This window comes from Callorhinchus milii, unplaced genomic scaffold, assembly GCF_018977255.1.
Source record: "Callorhinchus milii isolate IMCB2004 unplaced genomic scaffold, IMCB_Cmil_1.0 Scaffold21, whole genome shotgun sequence".
In the NCBI taxonomy this organism is placed as follows: domain Eukaryota; kingdom Metazoa; phylum Chordata; class Chondrichthyes; order Chimaeriformes; family Callorhinchidae; genus Callorhinchus; species Callorhinchus milii.
This window is the reverse complement of record NW_024704762.1, coordinates 9,204,404-9,221,679: the sequence shown is the minus strand read 5'-3', so window position 1 is coordinate 9,221,679 and position 17,276 is coordinate 9,204,404. Positions and strand designations below refer to the sequence as shown.

At 48.0% G+C, this 17,276-nt stretch overlaps 2 protein-coding genes across 2 annotated transcripts; both read right to left on the bottom strand.

The window, feature by feature from the left end:
• Positions 1 to 1,193: 1,193 nt before the first annotated feature.
• On the bottom strand, positions 1,194 to 4,565 carry LOC121850540 (proteinase-activated receptor 3-like). Its single transcript, XM_042342746.1, has 2 exons — positions 4,428 to 4,565; positions 1,194 to 2,476 (listed from the first exon to the last, which is right to left on the bottom strand). The coding sequence occupies exons 1-2, from the start codon at positions 4,519 to 4,521 to the stop codon at positions 1,299 to 1,301; spliced, it is 1,272 nt and encodes a 423-aa protein (XP_042198680.1). The 5' UTR covers positions 4,522 to 4,565; the 3' UTR covers positions 1,194 to 1,298.
• A 2,893-nt stretch (positions 4,566 to 7,458) lies between these two features.
• On the bottom strand, positions 7,459 to 9,804 carry LOC103182098 (F2R like thrombin or trypsin receptor 3; the record flags this gene model as incomplete). The annotated part of the gene is made up of 2 exons (XM_007898958.2): positions 9,644 to 9,804; positions 7,459 to 8,513 (listed from the first exon to the last, which is right to left on the bottom strand). Coding segments are annotated over exons 1-2 (1,137 nt in total), but the record flags the coding sequence as incomplete, so codon positions are not given.
• Positions 9,805 to 17,276: the final 7,472 nt, after the last annotated feature.

Below are 17,276 nucleotides of genomic sequence, written 5' to 3'. Positions count from 1 at the left end.
AGTGACATGTCATCTCTAACTTCCCCCTCAACAGAAGGACGTTAGTTTAACGTCTCATCTGAAGGACGGCATCTCCGGCAATGCAGCCCCACCAACCCCCGCCCCCAGCACTGTATTGCAGCATCAGTGTTGTCTACAAAGATCCCGACTTGGGGGCTTGAACCCACAGCCACTTGACTGAGAGGCGTGAGGGCTAGCGACTGAGCCAGGCTGACTCTTATCACTTTACGCACATTTTAACAGAAAAACGCCAACTCATCTGAAGCTTGATTAAAATACATTTCCCTGAAGAAGGGGAGAAATATTTCCAACCGTAACCCTACGTTTTACACAGAGGACATGAGGTGATGGGGTATCGAGAGCTTCAGGTATTGATGAGGTGACGTTTGCTTTCATAATATATATTGGAGGAGCAATGAATAATAACAATAATAATCCTTGCATTTGATATAGAGCATTATCACGTCGTTGAGACATCTCAAAGCACTCCACAGGATATAGGGGAGTGACTGGACATTTTGTGGGCGAAACTTGACTGCCAATTGCACACAGCTGTGGCCCACAAACAGTCGTGGATTGAATGACCAAATTTTTTTCGGGGTCAGGGTGCTGGGGGAGTGGATTATTACCCCTGGAAAGTGATCCGCCAATTGACTAACAGCCGTGCTTCATCTATTTCTAGGTAAGATGAAAACAAGGGGAATCCTGTCCTGTGAATAGAGAGGAACGAGAGATAGACACACTCTGGACTTAATCACATTCCTCAAGTTTCCTGGAATTTTGATGCTTTAATGGTCAATAAACACAAAGAAACAGCTCAACACAAAAACGTACATTTACTCCTTTTTATTAAGCTGGAAAAAGTAATAATAATATAATAACAATCCATGCATTTGATACAGCGCTTTTCATGTCTTCTCGATGTCTCAAAGCGCTTCACAGAATAGAGTGTAAAGTGAATTGACAGTATCATTTGCGAGTAATCTGAGTGTGTGAGTTTACCTGAGAATCAATGAAAAACCACCGTAATAATTAATATCGCCCACAAACACGCAGTGTCCCCCTCTAGGAGATGCTGAAAGTGGAGTGACTGTGTATTTTGTAGCTGATGCGGGGGGGGAGGGGCGGGTGTGGTGGAGGGTGCGGGGTGTGTGTCAGTGTGTGTGTCAGTGTATGTGTGTGTGTCAGTGTGTGTCAGTGTATGTGTGTGTGTCAGTGTGTGTGGTGAGGGAGGAGGCTGTTAAAATGTAAGGGTTCCGTATTTCTTTCTGCTTCAGTCAGTCAGTCTCCCTGTGTGGTCAGGTCTCCAGGCTGTTCAAAAGCTGGGGCGCGGCTGCGGCTGTGGCGGTGGAGGTGAAGGAGGATGTCAAGGGGACCGTGTTGATGGGGGGCTTCACTCGCAAGACTTTTGGCGAGGTTTCCCGGCCGCCCTTCTCCTTGCGGGAGCAAAGTGTCGCTTGGACCTTGGCTCTGAAGTCGTCGGACACAAAATAGTAGATGAAGGGATCCAGGCAGCTGCTGAAGCCACTGAGAGCCAGGCTGAGCATGTAGTAGATGTACAGGTCGCTGTGGTGGTTGAGGAAGAACTGCAGGTGGTGAGTCAGGAGGATGACGTTGCTGGGAGTGAAGCACAGCACGTAGACCAGGAGGGTGAGGGTGGTCGCGCCCGCCGCCCGCTTGTATTTCTTCTCGTTGAACGCCAGGGTCTTGATGATGGAGCCGTAGCAGAACAGGGTGATGGCACAGGGCAGGGCAAACTCCACGATGACCAGGGAAGCGAAGTAATAGAAGAAATAGCCGCTACGTTGCTCCGAGAGCAACGAGTCGTGACAGGTGGTGACGTTTAGGTTGTGGATATGGTAGGTTTGCTGCACCAGGAGGAAAGGCAGCAGAGAGAGAGACACCAGGGCCCAGGTGCCCAGGCAAACACCACAGGCAAGCCTCTTGTCCCTGAAGCCCAGCGAGAGGAACGGGTGGACCAGGGCGAAGTAGCGGTCGACGCTGATGAAGGTGAGGAGGAGGATGGAGCAGTATATGTTGCCGTAGAAGAGCCCGGTGTAGAGTCGGCACAAAGCCTCGCCGAATATCCAGTCGTTGCCCATCAGGTGGTAGGAGATCTTGAAGGGCAGCATGAGGATGAGGAGCAGGTCTGAGGTGGCCAGGTTGATGAGGAAGATGGTGGAGGGCAGCTTCCTGATTTTCGTGATCATTATCCAGAGCCCCAGTGCGTTGGCGGGCAGCCCAATGCCGAACACCAGAATGTAGAGAGTTGGAATGAACACCGTAGTGACCGCACCAGTCAAGTGGCCTCTCGTGATGTTGTCAACCTTGTAGATGGTGAGGTTTTTCCAGACATAGTCAGTCATATTCTCAAGCTCATTGACGCTGAGATTCTTGAAAGTTATCAAGCTAGATTCGTGAATAATAAAGTATTTGATTGTCTCGACTATATCAGTTGTCGTGTTCCCATCGCCATCTGCTCAGGAGGAATAGCATTAGATGAATTAACATTGGAAAAGCTCTTCCACCAGCAAGTTACTAAAATAATAATAATAACTAATAATAATAATAATAATTCTTACTCTGCCTGCTTCATGTCCTCGTTCGCCGCGCTATTCGCAGGTGGGCCTTCTGCCACTCTGCCCCCACCCTCTGGAACTCCATCCTGCAGTCCCACTGCCTCCCCCCCCCCCCTTCCTCGCCACCTTCAAGACCCACCTCAAGACCCTCCCCTCTTCAACCGTGCTTTCGATCTCCCTGCTTTCCCCCCACCTACCCTCCACCCTCCCCCATCCGAACCCCCAGCTCGGGTCCGTAACCCTGTCTGTCCGGCACCTTGGGATGACCTCCCGACGTGAAAGGTGCTATACAAGTGTAACTTTGTTGTTGTTGTTGCTTTCATACAGCGCCTTATCACGTCGTCGAGACGTTTCAAAGCGCTTCACAGAATACAGTGTAAAGTGGAGTGACTGTGTGTTTTTGTGGGTGAAACATGGCAGACAGTTTGTGCCCAGTAGTGTATTGCAAACAACCGTGGAACGAGTGACCAATTTTTTTTCATGAGTTTTGTTCACCAGCGCTCAGGGAGAAACAACAAGATTAAATTTGTATAGCGCCTTTCACGTCGGGAGGACGTCCCAAGGCGCTGAAACACCTTCACAGCTCACCCAGACTGGAGTACAATCCACTTTCGTATCATAAAGCATCCATAAATCACAGTTATCATCATCATAACAATAACAATCCTTGAACTTGATCGAACTGATCACATCAAACTTGTCCTGAGTTTCCAACAAATATTTTGGGATGAATATCAAATTGGGATTCGTAAGATTTAAGAATAACTCTATATTTTTATGAAGTTTAAAATGAAACATCTTACAGCACTTAAATCACGTATTACTAATAATATCATCTTTAATAATAACAGTAAACTCCTGATAACTTGACCCTGGTTTACTTGTCACTACCATTTAAGTCATCACACTGTCAATATCCCCACTGAATTTATTTATGTATTTATACTCACCACTCCTGATAACTCGTCACTGAACGGATCGAATTCAAGATCCTCTCAAAACTCTGGAGCCCTCTCCCTCAATCGCCCCCCCTCGCACCCTCCCTGCCCACTTTCAAATCCTATTCAAAGACCTTCCTTTTTGATCGGGCTTACGGTCACTTCTCCACCCCCCCCCCCCACCTCCCCTCTGCCTCGGTGTCCGACTCCTCCACTGTCAAGAGCTCCGGGACGCTATATAAATAATAATAATAATAATCCTTGCATTTGATATAGCGCTTTTCACGTCGGGAGGACGTCCCAAAGCGCTTCACAGAATATACTGTAAAGTGAGTTGACTGTATATTTGTGGGCGAACGCGGCAGCCAATTGCGCACAGCAATGTCCCACAAACAGTCATAGATTGAAAATGACCAATTTAATTATTGTTTTTGTTTTTTGGAGGGATTATTATTAGGCTCTGTGTGGAGTAAGGAAACTTGCCCAAGGTTTCGCCCTGACCTGCCTGGAATTGAACTCAGGTCTCTTGCTTGCAAAGCGAGTGCTCTAACCACTGAGCTACAGGACTCCACATGCAAGTTATGGTTGTTTACAATATATTCTGTGAAGCACTTTGAGACATCTCGGCAACCTGATAAGGCTCTACATCAAATACAAGGATTATTCTTATTATTATTACTATTATCACCATGGAGTTGCCGGCTCTTTCAAAGAGCTATCCAACTCCTCTGCCCCCTTACCCCATAGCCCTGCAGATGTTTCCTTTTCGAGTCCCTGTTGAGTTCCCTCGCGAAAGCTACTATCGAATCTGCTTCCACCAACCTCTCAGGCAGTGCCTTCCAGACCGTAGCCACTCTTTATTACTTTTGTCACCCCAGGAACTTTGAATGAAGTAAAATTATAAACTTACCACCGTAAGCCGAGGATATTAAGAGAGAGAAGAGAAGAGTTTGTAACAGATGAGGGTTGTTCATAATGGCACATTTGCCTCCCACCTCCAACATACTCTTTCTCTCTGTCTCTCTGTCTCTCTCTCGCTCCCTCCAAACCAACTAGTTCCAGTTTCCTAAGCTGGGAATGTTATTTCCTACTTGGGCATTTCCATAGGATATGATTGGATTGGGTAAATAGGAACAGATTAGCGAGAATGCCTTTAAACTGAGCTAACTCAAGTTAGCACATGTTCTCGATGTAAGGGTGAGGAGCAATTTCCTGACATAACTTGTTCAAGTAAAATAGCCCACCAACACACGTTACTCTTGAATGTTGTGTATGTTCCACAGAAGTGCCATTAATAATAATAATAATAATAATAATAATCCTTGCATTTGACGTAGTGCTTTTCACATTTTCTGGACGTCTCAAAGCGCTTCACAGAATATGCTGTAAAGTGAACTGACCGTATATTTGTGTTGTAATGATTGAAGGGGGTAAATTCGGAACAAATCTGCAGAGACACTGTTTCAGTAGTAAACGTATCGAACATCTAGAACGTGCCGATTCTTTCAAAAACTAATCAGATGGTCCACCTTGCTAAGCCATCCGGAAACCTTGGGGTCTTGTTTGACCCCCAGCTATCCTTTCTACCCCACATCTGCGCCATGATCCGCTCTCCCTTCCCCCACCTCTGCAACGTCGCCCGGCTCCGACACTGTCTCACACCGAAGGCCCCCGAGACCCTCATACACTCCTTCATTACATCGACTCTGCAAACTCCCTGCTTGTCGGCCTCCCCAAATCCTCCCACCGTAGGCTGCAGATCACCCAGAACTCTGCACCCCCTGTCCTCTCCTGCACCAGGCTCCGTGACCCTATCACTCCCATCCTCGCCCAACACCACTGGTTTCCCATCACACAGAGGATACAGCTCAAGATCCTGGTCCTCACCCTCAAAGCTCTCCACTGTCTTGTTCCCCCCTTACCTCTGCGACCTCCTAACCCCCTACCATCCTGCTCGCTCCCTCCGCTCAGCGGGCTCCAGGCCTGCTTCACGTCCCTCGTCTCGCTCGCCCTACCACCTGCGGGCGGGCCTTCCACCACTCTGTCCCCACCCTCTGGAACTCCATCTCGCAGTCCCTGTGCCTCATTTCCCTTGTCACTTTCAATGCCTGTCTCAAGACCTTCCTCTTCGACCATGCTTTCGATCTCCCTGCTTCCACCCTGCCCTCCACCCTCCCCCAAGTGTAAAGTGAACCGACTGTATATTTTGTGGGCAGCCAATTGATAATGGATGTAGGTAGGTTTGCTGGAACAGGCAACAGAAATAGAGAGAGAGAGAGACATCAATTACCAGGTGTCCAGGGATTTCGAAGCTTTGACTGAAAAAAAACACAAAGCGACATTTTAAGACAAAACGGAGATTTGCTCCTTTTATTAAAAATCTGGAAAAAAAATCCTTGTTAGATTTCACACAATATTATTAATACAACAGAGAGTTATTAATTTATAACTGATCAGCCGTGGGACAATTGCGCAGAGCAATTGTCAGTCGTGGTTTAAGCGACCAAATTTTTTTGTTTTTTTGAAGGGATTATCAGCCCCGGATTGAGGCACTTTGACGAGATAGGACGTGATATCAAATGCAACAGTAAAGAGTTCCGATTATGGATGAAGCGCTCCGAGATCCTGTCCGGCGCGATGGGCGTTACATAAGTGCAAGTTGTTGTCGTTGTTGAGCAGCTAAAGCTTAGCCTCTATGCTCTTTCCAAGCACACAACTGCTCTGAGCTAAAGCCTGGAGTGAAACTTACAACAACAACAACAACAAGATTCCATTTATAAAGTGCCTTTCACGTCAGGAGGACGTCCCAAGGCCCAATACAGTTGGGTCAGGACCCGAGCAGGGGGGAAATGGTCAGAGTGAGGGGAGGGAAGGGAGGGAGCGAGGAGGGGGGAAATGGTCAGGGTGAGGGGAGGGAAGGGAGGGAGCGAGGAGGCGGGAAATGGTCAGGGTGAGGGGAGGGAAGGGAGGGAGCGAGGAGGGGGAAGAGAGTCGAGAGGGGAGCTGAAGGCTCGGTCAAAGAGAAAGGTTTTGAGACCGGCCTTGAAGGAGGAGAGGGAGGAAGCGGCGAAGGCACTGGGGGATGGAGTTCCAGAGCCTCGGGGCTGAGATGCTGAAGGCCCGACCACCGATGGTAGGGCGGTTGGGGCGGGGGATGTGGAGCAGACCGGAGCCGGAGGAACAGAGGGTACGGGCAGGTAGGTAGGGGGATAGTAGGTTAGAGAGGTAGGAGGGAGCGAGGCCGTGAATGGCCTTGTAGGTGAGGATGAGGATCTTGAAATCAATCCTCTGGGGGATGGGGAGCCAGTGGAGGCGAGCGAGGGTGGGAGTGATGTGGTCGCGGTGTCTGGTGCGGGACAGTACACGAGCTGCAGAGTTCTGAATGACCTGCAGTGTGGAGGGAGGGCTGGGGAGGCCGCGAGGAGAGAGTTCCCATAGTCCAGCCTTGAGGTGATAAAGGCGTGGACCAGAGTTTCAGCCGCGTGAGGGGTGAGGTAATGCCGTAGTCTGGCGATGTTCCGGAGGTGATGGAAGGCGGTGCCAGTTGTGGTGCGGATGTGAGGGAGAAAGGACAGCTCAGGGTCGAACAAAACGCTGAGGTTCCTGATGGCTTTGAGAGGTGGAGAGTGCAGCCTTGGATGCTGATGGTGTCGGCGCCTGAGGTGCGGAGGCGCTGACGTGAGCCAATCAGGAGGGCCTCGGTTTTTCGCTGAAGAAAGTTGTCTCTCGTCCAAGACTCAATGTCAGACAGACAGCTGTCAGGACATCGGTGGTCGTGGAGTTGAGAGTAGAGGAGGAAAGGTAGAGTTGGGTGTCATCCGCATACATGTGGAAGTTAACTCCATGTCTGCGGATGATGTCACCAAGGGGGAGCATATAGAGGGTGAAGAGGAGGGGACCGAGGACAGAGCCCTGAGGGACACCACATGAGACAGTGCGGGGGGTGGAAGAGAAGCCATTTGCGGCGATCTGGAGCAGGTGTTGGCTGACATGAGCTTGTGGGATGTTTTCTGAGAGTGTTCGCCTTCTGCATCCCTAAAGAGGCTTCGAACCTTCTCCCTGAACTCATCCGAGATGTAATAGTACAGGAAAGGGTCAAGACAGTTATTGAAGCTGGAGAGTGCTAGGCAGATCAAGTAATACAAGTAGATGTTGTGGTTGTGCGTGCGAGGATGGACAGAGTAATGGATGAGAAGGGTGATGTTACTGGGAGCGAAACAAAGAAGGAAAGCTATGAGGAGCAGAAAGGTGATCTTAGCAGCTCGTGCGTATTTCTTCTTGTTCACAATCAAGGTCCTTATTATCGACGTGTAGCAGAATATAATGATGAGGCACGGGATTGCAAACTCAAGCACAACCAGGCAGACAAAGTAATAGAGGACGTAATCGGACTCGATCTCGGGCAACATATCGTGGCAGGTGTTGATGTTCAGATCCTCGAAGGTATAGACCTGTCTCTGGAGCAGCAATGGCATCAGGGAGACACCAACCAACACCCAGATGACGGCACAGGTACAAATGGCAAAGCTCTTGTCTCTGAAGCGCCTGGAGAAGAAGGGATGGACTAAAGCTAGGTACCTGTCGATGCTGATGGCGGTGAGGAGCAACACGGAACAGTACAGGTTCCCGTAGAACAGGCCAGTCAGTGTCCGGCACAGAGCTTCCCCGAACACCCAGTGGTTCCCCAGGAAGTGGTAGTGGATCTTGAAGGGGAGCATGAGGATCACGAGCAGATCTGCCATCGCCAGGTTCATCAGGAAGATGGTGGACGGCGTCTTCTCCATCTTTAGGACCAGCGTCAAAAGACCCAGCCCGTTGGACGGCAAACCGAAGAGAAAGACCAAGGTGTAAAGGGTGGGGATGACTACCGTGGTGATGGGGCTGGTCAGGTGATATTTGGCCGATTTGTCCAGGACTCCGTTCGGGAGGGGGTTACCTATGTCGGCTTGACAATTTGTGAAGGTTAAGACTCTTCCCAAGCAATTGCTGTTGTTGTCTGCAATAGACAGAGAGGAGAGAATAGAGTTTCACCCACAAAACACACAGTCACTCCACTCCACAGTGTGCCCTGTGAAGCGCTTTGAGACGTCTCGAAGACGTGATAAGGCCGGGGCGGGAAAAAAAATACAGAACATAAAATGCAAGAATTATTTTTATTATTATTGTTGTTATTAGTTTAATTATGGCTTTTAGATGGTTTTATCTCTGTATTTTATTCCCTCCTGGACTTCAGACCCTTCACGTCATTCTCGTTCACAACAACAACAGCAACAACAATTTGCATTTACTCAGCGCCCCTCAGGCAGAGTAGAGCGCTTGATAGTGGTGGAGCACGACCCCAAGACAGGGGGGTGGGGTGTACTGAAACTATGACCTCTTAGCTCTCATCTTATCTACAGATCCCATCAGCGCAAACTTAATATATAGCCAATTTACTGTGGCTCTGAACTGAGGAAACCAAAGGAACACCTGGGACTCTCAAGTAAAGTAAGGGAGTGTGATGAGTTGGGTGTCTCTTGTCCATAGCGGTTTCCGAGGTTTATGTTGTATTAACAACAATAATAATCCTTGCATTTGATATGTAGCTCTCACCGTATCAAGTCGTCGAGACATCTCAAAGCGCTTCGCAGGATACACTCAAAGTGGAGTGACTGTGTATTTTTGGGGGTGAAATTGGGGAAGCTGCATGATAGAAAAAAATAATTTCTAGCCTTGCTCTCCCCCACACATACCCTCTGATCCCCAAATGCAGTCTTGCTGCAAGTCTTACCCCCCCCCCCCACTTTTCCCCTCGTCCCACCATCAGTCACTGAACTCTCAGCCTCTCTATCCCTGCTCTGTGGAACCAATTCTTCCAAAATGCCTTCTCCCTCTCTTACTTGCTTTTCCGGGGGTAATTAAAAAAAAAGAAATTTGGCCATTCAATCTATGTCGCAATTGGCTGCCATGTTTTGCCCACAAAATACCCAGTCACTCCACTTCACAATATATCCTGTGAAGCGCTTTGAGACGTCTCATCAACTTGATAAGGCGCTGTACCAAATGCCAGGGTTATTATTACATAGAAAACTATTGGCCCGGGCAAAAGATGCAAGACTCATTCTAATAAAGAGACAAATTTCTTACCTCTCTGTGAACAGCAGAATCTTGTGTAGGACATTAACAGGACTGACAGAAGGAGAGCCAGGGGCATCCGAGACCCAACCATTATTGGTTGGCTTCAAAGAGCTCAGTCAGCCCACTGTGTCTTTGCTCCCTTGGGAAGTGCAAAGAGAGGGAGAGAGAGAAGGAGGAGAGAGAGTCGGAACTCACATCCTCCTCATATTAGACATTGATAACAAAAAGCATCAGGAACAGCAGGAAACCAAAGTCCAATCTCCTGACACTGTGGGGAAGAAGGAAATGACATCACGAGAACCTCAACAGATAAGACTTGAGTTATTTTATCCCCTTCGTTTTTATTCTGTTGGGTTTCTGCAAGTCAAAAGTCTCAATAGAGCGGAGCTTGGCGAGGCCACCTCACTACCTGTATCTCACCATCAAAGTGTTGACGGTTCCATTTCATCAATGACTAGACAACAGATTGAATCGCATGTGGGTTATGGATTCCCTCCTACCTCCCGTTCCCCCACCCCCCCACCCCATCTTCGCTTGCAATGATTGGACGTGAAGCTTGGATCCGGCATTAAATTGTCAGTTAACTGTTTTTGTTGCCCATTTCATCCAAATGGGCTGACAAGTCTAACAGGTCAAAATCCCGACACCATGATGGTAACACTATCTTCTCAAGGCAACCGGATCAAGAGGGGTGGAGGGCAAGAGGGAAGTGAGAGAGTGAACATACGTAAAAGTTCAAATCTAAGACATCATTGAATTTTAGTCCCAGACCCTAACACATTGTTGGTCTGATTGACTTGTTGTGATGTTTTCACTGTATCTTTGGGTTCCTCTTGTCTATCACGTCCTCCCTGAAGCTTTTGGGGGATGTAGTGATGGACGAAAGGGTCAATGCAGCTGTTGAAGGTGCTGAGGACCAGAGGTATAGGTCGTTGTCCTGTGTGAGAATGTGCTGGTGAACGTCCACTTGTCGCCCAGGAAGTGGTAAGAGAACTTGAAGGGCAGGTCCGTTGTGGCCAGGTTGATGAGGAAGATGGTCGAAGGCATCTTCTTGATCCTGGCGACCAGGAAAAATAAGGCCACGCCATTCGCAGGGAGCCTGATGAGGAAGATGACGCAGTAAATGGTGGGGGGGTGATCCCGGTGCTGGTGTAACTGGTCAGATGATTCACATCTGGTTTCCCCAGGTTAACTAAGGCTGAATGGTTTTGCCTGAAACCTCCTCCAACAATGAGCAAAGGAAAAAGTGAAAGAAAAAAAATGATAATTCAGTCACTCAATCAATCCACGGCTGTTTGTGGGACACCCCTGTGCGCAATTGGCTGCTGCTTTTCTCCTACAAAGCCCTGCAAAGTATACAGTCAATTCACTTGAGTATATTCTGTGAAGCGCTTTGAGACGTCTCTCAAAGTGCTTCCACCACCCTTTCACGGGCAGTGCGTTCCAGACCGGGTATGAAAATAATTCTCCTCGTCTCCCCACTGGTTCTCTTACCGATTATCTTAAAGAATCGATGACATTTCTAAATCGCCAAAATTATGCTGCAAAGGTTAAAAAAGATGTCTCTCTCTCTCTCTCTCTCTCTCTCTTGCGCCTTTTAAGACAATCTGGGGTAAAGTCGGGAGAAACGAGGAGGTTCCGGTTGTGAAATTGAAAACATGAGGTGGGCAAAAAGAGGAATATAACCAAATGGAGACTTACTCGGTTGAGAGAAGGAGGGTCCTGCACATGAGGATAAAATAGTCAGTGAGAATTTGGTAAAGCTCAGAGGAAGACACGTCTTATCGAGAAGTCTGCCCAGTGCCTAACTGTCCAGCCGAGAATAATCTCTATCCTCATTTTATGCTTAAAGTAGAGACTGAGGGAAACGTGCTGAGAAGCAGTGTTTTGAAACATCACAACCTTATCACTTGCCATCTCAGGAAATGGCGCTTCGCAAACCTCCAAAATAAACAGCAGCAAATCTGGGTAAACACCTGACCGATCTACAATCTTGAAGTCGTCAGATTGAGACTGGGCGCTGATTCCCCCAGAGGATCGAGTTCCAGATCTTCCTCCTCACTTTTAAAGCCCTACATGGCCTTGCCCAACCTTACCTCTGTGACCTTCTAAAACCTCACCAACCCCACAGCTCGATCCACCAACTGACTAACAGCTGGATTTGCTAGTTGGCCTACTTGCTAGGTATACAGCGGCGTGTGGCGTAAGGAACCTTGCCTAAGGAGCCCGGGAGTCAAACGGGGTGAGCGCGCTAACCACTACGCTACGGATTCTCCACAAGACCTGGGAAGACACTGAAAAAGATAAAAGAAGTTACAACCACAAAGCATCAGGTCTTTGTGTTTGAAAGCTGCAAACAGCTGGAAGAGCTTATCCAGTGTTTACTCCTGGAATCTTTCTGATCGTCAGGACTCAGGTTGATTTGTTCATTCAAAGTAAGAGAGTGTTTGCCTTCCCCCAGATAGGATCCCATTTCCCTGCGAGACGCAGCAGGAATATCAGGGAACACACGCAAGTTGCATGACATATTCTGCAGGGTTGTTTTTTTCAGGCTTCCTAACAGCTTCAGGAAACTGAATCATCAGTTTGTTTATCTGCAACAGTCCAGCAGCGCTCGCTTCAGAAAACATCTGAAACAGGGATCAGAAATTCTCTTACAAATAAACATGCAAAATACTGCGGATGCTGGAAAGCTGAAACAAAAGCAGAAGTCACCGGAAACGTTCAGCAAGTCAGGCAGCATTTATGGAGAAAGGAAAGTGAGTCAACGTTCCCGGTCCACGAACCTTCGTCAGAAATTCCCTGATTGAAAACTAACAATCGTTCAATAACACCCACAGATGTATGTTTTGGCTGCACACAACTGGATTCTTGATTAAATTGAAGTTTATACAGTAGTAACAATACTTATAATAATCCTTGCACTTGGCAGGCGCCTTATCACATCGGAAGAACGTCTCAAAGTGCTTCACAGGATTTACCGTGAAATGTAGTGACTGTATTTTTGTGGGCGAAACGCGGCAGGACGATTGCGCATAGCGATGTCCCACAAACAGCCATGAAACAAACAACCAATTTTATTGGGGAGACGTGTTGGCCCGGACATTGGGAAAGAGAGAAACTCCCTGCCCTTTTTAAAGAGTGCCGTGGGATCTTCAACGTCCACCTGAGCAGGCAGAGGGGACCTTGTTCTAACGTCTCACACGAAGGACAATGCAACACATCCCCAGCACTGCGCTGAGGGTCTGTTTAGACGATGTGATTCAAGTGCAGAATGCGATTTGAACCCTCAATCTTATGACTCAGAGATGAGAGCGCCACCACTGAGCCAGGCTGTCACGCACTTGCTTATTTATTATTGCTCCTTTGAGCTCACAGCGCAGGCTGACACAGACTTCGTTGCGGTATTTTTTTTTGGGTTGGTGGGGTGGGGGTGTGTGGAGGGCTGTGGGTAATGGGAGGTGGTGGGGGGGGGCGACAATTGGACAATTGAAGGACCATCGTTTTTGGTGAGGCTTTAAACCGAATTCCTGGCTGTTAAGAGTTAACGATCCTGAAATGCTATTGGAAGGGAGGAGGGAGTTCCTCCTGGTTTCCAGGCCAACAAACCTCCGGATAAAATTGCTCAATTTTCCATTGACATCATTGTACTGTGTGTGTGTGAGTGTGTGGGTGTGAACTGAAACGGTGGTTGATCTTGTGAATGGCCATTGCGCGACTTCATCACCAGGCAGCGCTGCAACTCTTGTTCTGCTGGGAAAGTGTCCAACACAGGCGGGAACTTTATAATCACAAACACAACAATCCAGGGCATTTTTTAAGCAATAGTCACTGATTGGGACTGAACTCAAAAGGATGCATTTTTAACCCACATCCAGAAACATTAAAAGCAGATTGTTGCTGCAGATGCAGCAACGCTTCGGGTATTTCTTTCAAACCTCAGAATGATTACAACAAGGTGAAGGAAAGCAGGAAATTAAATAAGTAATAAATCATCCAATGTCGTTAATTATAATAGGGGTAATTATTAGGGTAATTCTCTGTATTGTTATTAATAGTATTAATATTATTATTTTTATGGAAGGTCAATTTACTGGTGGGGAATTTTGAAATTACAGCTGGGGAATTCCTTGGGGATTAGCCTCAACACTTTACTTTACACGTTAAAAAATGGCCTGCAACAATTTGTATTTGTGTAGCGCCCTTCGTGTAGGATAAGGTTTCGGAGCGCTTCACAAAGAAGGGGTCGGACCCTGAACAAGGGAGAAAGGCGGGAGGAGGGAAGGGCGTAAAAACAAAAGTATTCAGCAAGAGTGGCCTGGAGCGCTGTCTGTCTATCAGAGAATCGAGTCAGGCTCACTCCCCTTCGCCCAGCACAGCCTCACCATTGATTCAACCTCTGTAGATTTTTTCAAAGAATGAAAGAAAGACAGAAAAAGAAAAAAGGAAGGAAAAAAGAAAGAAAGAAAGAAAGAAAGAAAGAAAGAATTAAGGGAAAGAAGGAAGGAAGGAAGGAAGGAAGGAAGGAAGGAAGGAAGGAACGAACGAACGAACGAACGAAGGACGACGGGAGGGAGGGAGGGAGGGAGGGAGGGAAATATTTGTGTGTTTATGATGTCTTTCCCCTTTGCCCCTACTCCTCCGAAACCTTTCCCTCCTTTGAACACCTAACCCTCTACCACCCATCCAGTCTTTCCCTCAAAGTCCTCCTTGTTTACCGTTCCACCCAAGCCTTCCCCCACCTTCCTCTCGGACATCTCCACCCTCCTATCTTCCCATTCCCTCTGCTCTAACGCCTCCTAATCTTAGGTGACTTCAACCTCCAATTCAACCCCTCCTGTTCTATCTCTGCTGTCTTTCGTGCTATGTTGCCCACAGCAGGGAAACGGCCCTGGTCAAAGTCACTAACGACATTCTGAACAGCTTGATCAGGGCTCCCTCTGCCTACTTGTCCTCCTCGAACCCTCTGTCGCCTTCGACCCTGTCGACCACTCCATCCTCCTACACCGCCTCTCCGCTTTACTCAATCTCCGCGGAGCTGCCCTTGCCTGGATCGAATCCTATCTCTTTCACCACCTTCCCTAACGGTTTCTCTTCCAGCCCCCGCACTGTCACATCTGGCGTCCCCCAGGGCTCTGTCCTTGTCTCCTCCAAGCCATAACCCGCTCTGCCTTCCCTCACCTCCATAACATTGCCCGACTCCTCCACTACCTCACCCTCAGACCGCTGAAACTCTTGTTCATGCCTTCATCACCTCTATGCAAACCCCCTGCTTGTCGGCCTTCCCAACTCCTCCCTCCAGAACTCTGCAGCCCATGTCCTCTCCTGCACCAAACTCCGTGACACCATCTCCCCCACTCTCCCCCACTCCACCGGCTCCCTATCCTTCGGAGGATCCAGTTCAAGATCCTTGTTCTTACCTACAAAGCCTTCCATGGCCTCGCCCCACTCTACCTCTGTGTTCTCCTAACCACCTACCAACCTGCCGGTTCCCCCCGCTCAGCCGGTTCTGGCCTGCTCCACGTCCCCTGACCCACCCACCCCACCCGACGTGAAAGGCGCTATACAAATGTTCCTGAAGAACTTGACAGACAAGTTCTTGCCTGCCTTGGTCTCAAAGTGAAGCAGAGCAGCTCCAACGAGATAGGATTTCCCCCCCGGTACTGTGCTGGAGGTGAAAAACAATGCACAGAAAAATCCTGATCTTTAGCTCAAACCGTGCGTTAAAATGACACAGCTGTTGATTCAATGCCTTGAAATATTTGAATGCAATCACATGAAGGAAGGATTATAATATTATAATAAATGTCGCTCAGGTTGTCTGTCAGGACCCTCTGCCTTTGTGCTACCAACCTTAAACCGTAAACAATAAAACACTGTGTAAATACAGCTCCACCCATGGATGAGTTAATAATTACAGAGCTGGAGAGAAAGGCCCCGTAACACAAAAAAGAATTTCCATCTGCTTTCATACCTGAGGTTACACATTGTGCTATGGAGGCATTAGCTGAATGCCCCCCCGCCCTCCCTCCCCGCCCCCCCACCAATACTGTCCTGGAGATTCAGCTTCAACTGTGAGCTATTAAAAGTCCCAATGGGGTTGGGGGTGGGTTGAGATCTGGATCCTAAGACCTATTGGTTCCTGACAAGATCAAGACAAAATCCTTTGAGACGTCTCAAGGACATGACAAGGCGCTATATCAAGTGCAAGGATTATTATTATAACAAATAATTCACAACGACGGAGCGAGCAAGAGAGAAGGGAGACGGGGGGATAAGGGGAAATGACTATAGGTTGGGTGGAGGTGGTAGGTTCCAGCACCTTGGGATGTCCTGATCGACCGTGCTTACGGCCACCACCTCCCCCCAACCCCAGGCTCGGAGTCAGGCTGACAGGTTGGGAGGGGGGAGCAAGTCAGAGAGGTAGAGGAAGGGAGTCCCAGAAGTAAGAGGTATATTACTTTATTCACCATGACCAACTCTGAATAAGATACAAAGGTAGTGTATGAGAAGCAAACTAGTCTGTCTGTCAGAGAATTGGGTCAGTTTACTACCCTTCTCCCAACACAATCCCACCTTTGATTCAACCTCTGCAGATTGCTCAACGGTTAACAATAAATATGGCTCCAAGGGCGATGTACAGACAATATATTAAATGATTAATGAATGAATCATTTACATCTGCTGCACAATTAGGCGGGGCAAAAAGATTGGCTTGATCTCACTCAGATAAACCTTGGAAAATTACCCGTAAACTTTAGTTTAAGAGAGATATTAAGTGGCTCATAACTATTGACCCAAGTGTAGCAATATAGATGTACCTCTGGTATGTTTATTAGACACCTTTGTCAGCGAGAGGAGTTTTCAACTAGATTTCCTGTTTCTCTTCAGTTGCTTTTATTTACTGTCAAATTAAGTTCCACCAGTAACAGGCCAGCTCTTTGTGTCTGAGTCCGACCATAGCAACGCAAGGCAAATGTTTGGCCAAATTCCATATAGTAAATAAAGGAAAAGTGTTTCCTCTGGAGGGTTGGTCAGTAACCAGAGGACACAGATTCGAGATAATTGGGAAAAAAAAGAACCAGAGGGGAGATGAGGAGATTTTGTTTTTTACTCAGCGAGTTGTTATGGAAATCACTGCCTGAAAGGAAGGAGGGGGGCAAGGACTAGGGATGGAGGAAGAGTCTTACAGAGGCGTAGTGGCTGAAAGCAACATCACAGATGGTGGTACAGAGAGCACAAGGGACAAGCAGGAGGCTGAACCCAGTGGAGCGGAGGTAGCGGAGATAGACTTGAGAGGAAAAAAATTGCAAAGCTATGGGGAAAGAGAGCAGGAGTGGGACTAGTTGGTAGCTCTTTCAAAGAGCCGGCAAAAGGCTCGATGAGCCGAATGGCCTCCTGTGCTGTAGGATTCAATGATTTCTTGGCAATAAAGGGTGTCCTCTTATGAGCGGAGTGTGGTGAAAGGCTTTACTGATGATTTCAAAAGGGAGGAAGAGAGAGAGAGAGAGAGAGAGAGAGAGAGGGAGGGAGGGAGGGAGAGATACCCTGGTCCACGCCAAACAACACAGCATGAAATATTCCTTCAACGCAAGTGGAAGAGGGGATAGAACAACAACAGGTTACATTTGCAGATCGCTGT

Bases quoted from the DNA above. Each gene is read 5' to 3' on its own strand.
- LOC121850540 (XM_042342746.1), bottom strand. From the start codon at position 4,521: ATGTTGGAGGTGGGAGGCAAATGTGCCATTATGAACAACCCTCATCTG. The intron at 2,477-4,427 runs GTAAGTTTATAA...CCTCCTGAGCAG, and splicing joins AATATCCTCGGCTTACGGTG to ATGGCGATGGGAACACGACA.